At 39.0% G+C, this 11100-nt stretch overlaps 1 protein-coding gene across 1 annotated transcript in view; it reads left to right on the forward strand.

Moving 5' to 3' along the window:
- Positions 1-11100, forward strand: part of DPP6 (dipeptidyl peptidase like 6) — a 587423-nt gene that overhangs the window by 555127 nt on the left and 21196 nt on the right. Inside the window, exons 20-21 of the mRNA XM_088450360.1 lie at positions 8544-8738; positions 9882-9936. Coding sequence (XP_088306486.1) covers positions 8544-8738; positions 9882-9936 — 250 coding nt within the window. The remainder of the gene's footprint in view (positions 1-8543; positions 8739-9881; positions 9937-11100) is intronic.

Here is an 11100-nt window from a genome sequence, read left to right on the forward strand (position 1 = left end):
CCAGAATCAGCTGGAGAATCAAATAGGAAGATGCAAGTGGGGATGCAATAAGAGTCCTGGGTGCACCAACGTGCGGGGCTGTTCAACTCTAACGCGTTTCTCAGCCAAAACATCATCGGCTGTTTCCTCAGAGGTATAAGCCTTCCTATTTGATACAGCCGGCGGCTCACCCACGCCTCATCACGTCCCCTTGACTCCATGCGATAGGACCCACGGCAGATACAGGGATCCCTCTGCCAAAGGACACAGGAGGAGGTCACTCTGGAGGTCCACGCTGTTATCAGCATTACGGTATTTACCATTCCTTCAGCATGGAGTCTATGTCCTAATGCGGACTGGCGGTTTTGAGTATATATTTTCAAAAATACTGAACAGTTTTTTATTCTGCTACAAAGTTTCACAGTTGTCTCAATTATAGACATTGCTCCTGCATTATGCTGTTTACAGACGGAGTGAATAAGAAGTCTTTTTGAGGCTCCATTAACTATTTGGATAAACAAAACGGGCATTTTTATACAGCATTATTAATTTATTACTGACCACCCCCCTTTTTTATTTTATGCTTGTTTTAATATTTCATTCATTTAATTATTCATTTTCCTGTGGCCACAGTGTGTCTTTCTTATATATATATTGTTATTTATTATGTATGGTACAGTGTTTATTAATTAAACATCTTTGTGATATTTAAGCGCTCCCAGTCTGTTTTGCAATTTGTATAGGGGTTAGCCACCCCCTTCCTGGTGAGCGGCTTTTAGAATCACATATTGTTTTGGTTGAAGTGCCCACTCATTTTTCCTTTTTCTTTTAGTTTTTTATTCTCATGGTATGGGATACCATGTAGTAGTGGTAGAAGTTGGTTGGGTGGTACATTAAGGCAGGAAGATACTGTACTAGTTTGTGTGTAGTGTGCAGCATGAGACGTTCCCCTAATTATTGTAACTGAGATGCTGAACACCTTGTTTACCTCAGACAAGCCCCATATAAACCAATAAATAGAAGGCAAGTTTAGAAGAGTAGATGCTGATCCTTCAAATGGCCACATATGCCTTAATATCTCCATTGATTGTATGTAGTCCCACTACAAATTTGTAATTTGATAATAATTAACATAAAATCAACTCATGTAAAAAGATTACTTCTTTTGGCTTGTATGATTACATTCCTCCCTTATTATTATTATCATTATTATTATTATTAATCAGTTATTTATATTATGCACACATATTCTGCAGTGCTTTACAGAGAATATTTAGTCATTTGCATCAGTCCCTTCCCCAGTGGAGTTTCCAGTCTATATTCTCTGCACCACATGCATTACCAACAGTGTTGTCTAAAACCAATTATCCTATCAGTATAAAGTTATATGGTCATGGACCACCTTGACTTCAAAATACCCATATACAGTTGTGTACAGAAGAAAGTTAATAATAACACATCAACTGCTATAAGCAGGGGCATATTTAGAGAGGAGGCGGTCTGTGTTCACTCACCATTTGGGGCCCCCTCCTCTCTCTCTGGCAGCCACAGCATACTGACAGATTCAGTAGACTCCGGGCACTAGTCTGTGCCCGGAGTCTACTGCGCATGCACAGGACACCAGAAAAATGGCATGGCAGCCATTTTCCTGGTGATTTCCCTACTGCGTATGCACAGAACGGCAGGAAAGTGGCCGCTGCGGCCACTTTTCAGGTGTTCTGTGTAGCGCCTCTCCAGCCAATGTGGGACTTCGGAGAGGTAAGTATTAGGAAGTATGGGTGCAGGATGTGCGTAGTGGGCCCCCACACCCTGCACCCATTATAGATATGCCCTGGCTATAAGTAATATGTGTATAAACAGTAAGTACTGATGTCATTGCATTAAGTGGGAGATTTATAAAAGCTTGGAGAGAGAGAAAAATGACCAACCAATCAGCTTCTGTCATTTTTCAAAAACAGCCTGTAAAATAACAGAGAATGTAATTGGTTAGTACTTTAATTCTCTCCACTTTATCTCTCTCCAAGCTTTGATAAATCTCCCCCATAAACAGATCATCACTTCAGTGTTTATTATGGAAACTTGTTTATTATAAAGAATAACTTAACACCTCTTCCGAAATTGTTTTTGGTATTAGGATTTACAGTAAGTGACTTGTATTAAAACAGGCCTATGGACCTGTGCCATTATAGTGTCATGGAACCCTAAGTGAATTCTAATATTCGTAGAATTTATAGTGGGGATACAATATCACATACTTACTAAAGCCATGAAAAGTGATCAAGCTACATGTAGTGCTAAGGGTAACATGTTCATGTATTAAAAGTAAGGTAGCAATATAGAAATAATAATAATAATAATAATAATATATGAACTTATGTAATATCTATTAGTAATTGATTATTATTATTATTATTCTGGTGTGTGGAAAAAAAAATAGTTCACCACCTTTAATTTTTCGCTTTGTGTCTTTGCCTAAACTGATGTTAACTCAAGTTCTGTAATTTAGTTTATTACATCTTTTACCCGGTGAGTTTTTCAAGACTGTTGTTTCAATTTAATACACAACATAATGCATTTGACCTGCCTGACCAAACACCAGAAGGCAAAAGATTAAAAAATGGCTCTGGGGTATATCACCAATGATTTAGGTTTCTTAAAAGGCAAGAGAGGTAACAAAAGAACTGTTCTACATCTAGACTTCTAGCACTGCATACAATTAGTATTAAAGCTATACATAATTGTCTACCAATTTATTTGCAGTAGGATATCCAAGGGCTAGTCAATATATTATTGCAGAAGTTAATATCATTTCTAGCATCATGTGTTACAAATTTAGTAGGATTTCTCTATCTGCGAATGTGATATTTCAATTGTAAGTTTGTAACATTTTCACACATTACTCACACAGAAATGAATAGCAGAAGAAAAAATCTTTCTCACAATTCGAATTCCCTCCTAACTTTATTCTCTATCATGTCCTGCAAATGGAACATTTCTGGACGTAAACATAGCTTATGAAAATAGAAGAAAAAAATAAATGCACTTTTTAGATGGAATTTCCCAGTGAGAACTTGGATAAATCAATTCCATGCCAAATGTCAAAGTGTAAGTGGCATTTGTCACTTTGTGACCTAGGTTAATGCTCTTCCATTGCACCTGAGTACAGTTTAATACTTAGAAGCAGGAGAAACTCACTATTCTACATTGAATAGAAATGTCATCTTCTTCTGCACACTCCTGTTTCTACTTAAAATACTCCAGATGTAAGCCAAAACTTGTTTAAAAATGGGGTATAGTCAGGGCCGGCTCTAGGGGTGTTCGACAAGTGCGGTCAAACAGGGGCGCCACCCATAGAGGGCGCACCCCTCCCCAACATCCCGATTTCAGCAGGATGGCACGGTCCTGCTGTTCCACCTGCGGGCTGAAGTAGCCCACGAGTGGACAAATTGGGATGTTGGGGACGGGGACCCCCGCCGCCGCAGCAGCTGTATGGCAGTGCCGGACCCCGGAGTCTAAATGGATGCTGCACGCAACGTCCATGCAGTGATGGGAGAGGGCTGGGGGAAGCCCAACCAGTGAGGCTCCCCCACAGCCTAGCGTTGTTTGGAGGCATGCCATGTGAGCACGCCTCCAAATAACATCACATAGGAGGTGTGGCCTATGGTAATTAGGCCACACCCCCATTTTTGGTCATGCGCTGCTCCGCCACGCGCAATGTAGGGCGCACTAGAGACAGCCAACACAGGGTGCTCCGACCCCTGGAGCCGGCCCTGGGTATAGTTTAATGCTATTACAGTAATTTACAGCATTCCTTTACCCAAGGTTACTGCTTACACTCAGTAGAACAATCGATGTTGAGCTTTAGGTCCCTGCATGATTCTCTGTAGATTAGTTATCTATATATTAAGAGTGGAAGGACAACTTTTATGAGTAACATATTTCTATGATGCTGTTGTCTGTGCAAGGCACATCATATTCCAAATGAAAAGGTATTGGTTCGTAGATTTTTAGAAAAATATTGTCGTTGTTATTGGTTGCTTCATTTCAGAGTTATGTGGCAAAATGTCCATCCGCCTTTTACAATGCATCACCATTGTGCTTTGGTACATGTGACAGTTGGTGAACTCTCCCTGTTCACCGGCTGGATAACCTTGAACATGTGACTTGCTGGGAAGTCTGGAAACTGTGACAGTTATTTGCAGCCACATATATCAGTGTGTCTTGCTGGGCCCTTAATCACAGACCACTGTGTCATTTCATTATTCACTTCACCTCGCATTGTTTACACCAAACATGCCTAGAGGCCAGCCTCGAGTATGTTGTTGTGGTGGAACCCTTACAGGTCCACAGTTAAAAGCTCTTAAACAACGTATAACAAGATCAACTGATGCACCGCTTGCATTGGACATGACATATTTGTCACAATACTACTCTTTGGGTCCTAGGGACGTGCAATGTATGACTGTGGTACCCTACAGTTCTTGGTAGAGGAGATTAACGGCCATTTTTCCGACTGCTGTCACAATGGAAAGGTTTTGTTGCACGATGTGGTTGTTCCACCTATGTAGCAGAACTCTTTATGACAAATACCCTCAAATTACAGACTCATTATCTCCCTAATATCCTCAGTCACTAATATCCATAATATCCTCCATAACCAAGGTGGTTACCGCCGGGATTCCCTACTAGTGATGATTATCTTTACTTGCCACTTGCCACATCATCATGCCCCCCCCCCCATTTTAAATGCTGTGAAATTTATTTTTTAACAATAGTGGACAGAAGGATTGATTCACAATATGCACGCAGTTTTACTGTGATTGTAAGCTAATCTATTGTGATCGCAATGCCACCACAGCACAAAATAAAGATGCCCAGCACTACATAAGGATGCCCATTTCACCTACATGCACTTCAGTAATGTGAAGCAAGACTGCGAAATCATCGGAACAATCGAGTACCATGGGAACCATACGCACAGTTAAGGAAGGTCAAAACTCACTCAGGAATTGCTTACTTATGCGCACGCTATGAGGCCTCAGGCTGCGTATGGGATCGCAGTGTATCATTTATGCACGCCCCCGCAACGGTGTTGAAACAGCCTGCGTTTGCACGACCACCCCCCATCACCACCCCCAAACAGCATTTCCTGTCACTCACTCTGCCATGTGTCTGCTTAGTCTTTGCGATCGCCATCCCGTATGCAATGGCTAGTTCGCGGACGCACACTTCGATCCATACGCATGTGCAATACGCAACAATTGGCTGATTGCATGCGTATAAGCAACTGAGATTTTTGCTGAATCAGGTTAAGAGTCATGACGATGTAATCGCAGTACCCCAGCCCCCACACGCCTCAGACATGGTTGCCCCCTCTGGAACTTTTCCAAAAGAAGCTTTTAAAATGTCGGCACGGAGTCCCTAATTTTGCAGAGCATTGTAAAAAGAAGAATAAATTATAAAGGATTATTGAAACAAGATAGAGGTGGGAAGTATTTATCTTAGGAGTGTTCTTTGCTGTGTCTGGGGTGTTTGGCCATTTCCGTCTGTACAAGACTGAAAATTTGCATCAGCTCAGAGCTGGAGATCTTCTTCAACTTGGGTACTTTGGCAAATGAGCGCATTTTTGAGGACACTCTGAGCATTGCCATAAAATGCTTCACACACACACAATAAAGGACAGTCCCAATGTCAGCTCATGATCTTTCTATACTATATTAACACTACAAATTAACTTTAAAGTAATGTCTACATCTTGTGCACAACGGGCGTCACATTGGTCATAGGCGTATCTATAATGCGTGCAGCACGGCACACCCTGCACCCAGATACTACCTCACACTTCTGCCAGCAAGCGGGAATCGCTCTGTGGCCAGCGCCATCATTACAGTGATAAGGATTCACTAAATGTTGCACATGCTGCATCTTCCTACATCGATTGTGGTGAGTCGCAGGAAAGCGGAGAGTAGGCATTTATCTTTGTGTGTGCTGGATGGACTAAGCTTAATTTAATGCAAACTGAGTTTTACTGTGAAACAGACCATTTCCCAGAGGTACTAAGTATGGCCAGACAGTCTTCCAGTTCCAGCTTTACAGGTACAGCTCAGATGATGATAGTCAATTCGGTCTCCTGTGGTGCGGTTAGGGTAGGACTGGGAAAGTGAAAAGAGAATAATGACAGCAAAATGTGCAACATTTCACAGACCGATCTGGACAAGTTGAATATTTTTTAGGACATTTTTACATTTCTGCTCATCTCTAGCTAGAACACTTCTGGGATGTGGGAAGAAATGTAACAAATTATTTGAAATCTAATGTTAAAAAAAAAATTGCTGTGATTTTAGAGAAGGTATAGGGCTTAAGTTGGTATTATTATTATTATTATTATTATTATTATTATTATTATTATTATTATGCTGTAAATATAATTTAGAATCAGTGTCATAACTATATCCAAACCCAAAAGTTGATGAGTGACCAGTTTAGAATATGTGATAAATAATCAGCCTGGATAGGATTGCAGCTTTTGATGCTGACTTTGCATACTTTACAGGGAATGCTTATTCAGATCTCATTAAGTCTTTGACTGCCTAATAACAAGCTAATGCAATAACCAGTCATCTCAATTTATTGTAGTGGTACCACCTGCTGAGCGTAATAGATATAATGATATAAAGAAGCATATTATGTAAAAACTATATATATAGCAAGCCATTACTAAAACTACCAATTAGGATATAAATGCTATTGTGTGTAAATGATAAATTGTTAGTTATTATCTCGGTAGAACTCTTGCTGCGTTCTAGGCATTGAAAGCCCATACATTAACACAATGTTTTATTTATAAAGAAAAGGATACCGTCCATTATCTAGGCACTGTGATCGCACAAGTTCAGCAGTAACACAACACATATTTGTGTTGCTCACTTTCTTCTTCATAACACTTTCTTTGCTTAACAACATGTGAAACTAGCTGAATATAATATATTGGCAAGGATATAAAATGTATTAATTGACAAAACTTTTTGAGAAATGGACTAGTTTGTGACATGGATGTTCTTTTTGTACAGTTTGTGTATTTTTTAACTTTTGAAATTAATTCTCCGGAAATTAATTTATTTTATATGTCATGTATAGGCAGTCTTATTTTGGTAATGTTCCACAACTAGTCTCGTAGTTCGTTTGGCCTCTCCTCTGTGGCTGTAACCCAGAACACCACTACCACTATGATACCCAAACACCGATGTCACAGTGTATGAGGTTATATTTCCTCTACCCACTGCTGCCACTGTACATGCAGGGATATGCACTTCCAGACACAGAGCCACAGTGGTGGGTGCCCGGCAGTAGTCTAGTGATTATGACTAGAACACCAGAATAAAAATGAGTTATACCATATAGCTGTTCAATTAGAGTAGGCATAAAGTATGTTGCAAAAATAAAAATAAAAAGCACATTTACATTTTATTTTGCGTAGCACATATCTTACTATATATGCAATTCAAAATAAACACACAAATATCTCCACATGAAAATACGTTTAGAGTTTGGAAAGTCCTTCCACAGTGACTGTGAGCTAAGTGTGTGACAGTTAAAAGTTCAAATAGGGGAGCCACACCAACAGCTAGTGAGTCCCGGGTTTGGCAGTGTTTGGGGTGGCAGTTGGTGTGGCTCCCCTATTTTAATGTAGGACTGTGCTGCAAGCCCACATCTGGAGCCGCCACTGTCTGTCACACACTTAGCACACAGTCACTGTGGAGGGACTTTCCGAACTCACTGTACACTTTAACCATGCCATCATGTAGTAGCGTATTCAAGACACCATTCATCATCAACAGACCACTTGATGATGATGAATGGTATGTCTTTAGTACTTTAGAATAGACTTCAGAGTATTTATTTATATATATTTTTTTATGCACTCAGGGCCCATGTTGATTATTATCATCATTAATAGGCATCTTTGCTCCAGGGATAGAACACCCATAACACATATGCATCCTGACAGGCAGGTTTGCATCTTTCTCCATCTCTAAGTGGATAGTTATTATATGAACACTACTGTGCTTGGCTTACACGGCCTTCCATCCTCTTTTCTACTTCTCAAGACACTAGGAGGTACAAACCATGGATCTACACAAGTGTATTATGTATACAGGGATGCTCAATAATAAAAAGCTTATTTTATGCTTAAACATGGGCCACATGTTCAGCTGTAAATTACACCACAATGTTTGCCTATTTGCAGTGCCACTACGACATGTATATCTAATGCAGTGGTAGGTAGACTGTGGCTATCCCACTGTTGTGAAACTAATAGCCATAACCATGTTAAAAGGCTGAAACAATATGACAAATAGGATTGCTATAATCTAATCTTTGTAGCTAGTGTTTCTGAAAGCTAATGAACTGTGAGACAAAATGGTCAATCAATTTGTGCATACAAGTCCAGTTCACTTTTAGTAAAATGTTCAATGTACTATATTTTGCACGTCTTATGTATTGCATGTGTGATCCATTATTTCTACCTGTGCTGCAAAACCTCTGCTTCTGTCTCCTGACAGTGATGGCACTCCTGGAAGTCAGAGCGTCTCGGAAAAGTTTGAAATTGACTGGATAACTGTGTTGGTCAGCTCTTTCAGTACCATTGTTGTAAAATTTGATGGACGTGGCAGTGGGTATCAGGGCACGAAGCTGCTACATGAAGTGAGAAAAGAGCTGGGAAGTTTCCAAGAAAAAGATCAGTTGACAGCGCTTGGGTAACGTGCAACCAACTGTTTTATATGTTATATGTTACAGACAGTAACTGTCAATTATATGGTTTTATTGACTAGAGGTGCAGAATATCAGCCCTAGCTAGAAAAAAATATAGCACCAGGTCATCAGTGTATCCATTTTTTAAAGTAGAAGATAGTAAGTATACTGTCTGTTTCAAAAGTCGTTGTTGATAGGGTTTCACCAATGGCCAAACAGAAACTTGGCGAAGAGCCTCACTCTTCCTGGGTGTCACCACTTCACTTCCAAGGATTTAAAATGAAATAACCATAATGTTGAATACTTTATACTTACACAAATGAGACATTTGTTCTTTGTACTGTCTTGTGAAGGTCTGGTATACACTAGTTTGGGCTGCTAAGGGTTGGGGTACAGATACTCTAATAAAACTTTTGACCATGGTCCACAAAAGATTTAATTGACCACTGATGGCATGGAAAGTGCTCATGGCAGCATCAGGCTCTCATTGCCCGATATATGATCAGAACAACACTACTCTTTAGCTTTGTTGTCTCCTTCTCAACCACTGATTACATCAGCGTAAGACCCCATAGCTTGGATTCAGAGGTGATGAGGTACCACTGCACAAAGTAATAAATCATTTTGGGATAAATATGTTTGTAGGAGCCCCAGAATGTCTGGAACCGCATCAGTGGTTGACGTAAATGTCTGTCTTGTACCATGGCTATTATATTGTGCAGGTACAAATGTGTCCTTACACATCTTTGCTGCAGTTGCGCTAGGTCCCTTGAGACTCTGCTGGCGTGAGCGTCTTTTTTGCGTCTCTTTTAGCCGAAAATGCATCTTAAATCACGTGATGTGACTAGGACACACCAGCAGACTGTGTTGATTACTTTTGGTATGTAACACTTGTATATCTGTGAGCAACTGAGTCTCTGAATCTGTGTACCAAGTGCTACTATGTTACGGACGCAGATTTTTTTCATTCCAAGTTCCGTTGTGCTTTATTGAGGCTAGATGTATGAAGACACATCTGTAAAAATCACAAAAATATTATATTTTTACAATCTATTATAGTTTTGAAAATGTTAATTAATACATATTTGTTCTAATTCTGATGTTGTCTTAAATGTTAATAATTACCTTTCTCCTTTTTTTTATCCCAGAACATTACTAAAAGAACAATACATAGATAAGAAGAGGGTCGGTGTGTTTGGAAAGGTAACATACATTATTGTTACTTGTTGCTTTTTGTTTCCTTTGAAGGATGGAATGGTGTACAGTCCAAATCTACTACTGTACATTGCTCTTGTCATTGAAAGTGATACTGATCCACCACCTCAATAAGTTGCCCTCTAAGTGTTTCTTGTCCTTTTATTTCAATGGACACTGTCCATTTTTAGGCACTCTTTGACCAATGTGATAGAAATTATTGCCCATACATTCATGCATACACCCTAAGTAACATTATCACATTTTTTTTATATGTTAAATGTTTTGGGGGCAAAAATGTAAAAGAAACAAACAAAACAAAACAAAAAACTATATTGATGAATGTATTGTTTTCCTGGTTTGGTTCAATTGACATAACTCATATTATTTGTGTAATCATTCCAGAAAGCTTATTGCATTTAATTTATAATTAGAATAAGAACATGATTACCATGCAGTCTATGTGTTTTGTGAATATTTCCTCTGCAGATAAAGCACATAATTTTGCCCAAGCCATAATTGGCTGACAGTAATTTACAATTTGTGCTGAATCCTTGGAATCAGATTATGTTTAATGATGTAAATCTACAATTATATTCACCTTTCGCTTGTTCACCACTCAGAGTCTGACTTGTTAAATATTCATAGTTTTTAGGTTTGGATGAGTGCATAGTTAGAACTAATTCAAGTTTTATTGACAAGAGGTCTTAGTGGGTATTATAACAAGATTTTGCACTTATTGTACACAAAACGCTGAAAAGATTTATTTTGTTATTTTAGATTATAAGAAATCTGCTTTGTGATTTTTAATGCCTGGGCATGCCTCTTATTCTTATTTCAGGTTACCTCATTAAGTTTTATTTTTTGATGTGTGTGTATTTTTTTCCATTATTATGCACATAAACATTGTATTAAAATAACACACTGTTGCTTAAAACATCTTACACAAGGACATTTCTAAAGTATGTATTTTTTTATTAACAATTATTTCTACTGTATAGCGCACACATATTGCACATTGCTTTACCAAGAATATTTAGTCACTCATATCAGTCCCTGCCACAGTGAAGCTTACAATCTATGGGGTCTATTTACTAAGCAGTGTTAGGAGACAGTGAAAAGTGATAAAGTGATAAGGTGCCAGCCAATCAGCTCCCAACTGTCATCTCACAG

Source organism: Taudactylus pleione, unplaced genomic scaffold (assembly GCF_031769625.1).
Source record: "Taudactylus pleione unplaced genomic scaffold, aTauple2 ptg000517l, whole genome shotgun sequence".
Classification (NCBI taxonomy): Eukaryota; Metazoa; Chordata; class Amphibia; order Anura; family Myobatrachidae; genus Taudactylus; species Taudactylus pleione.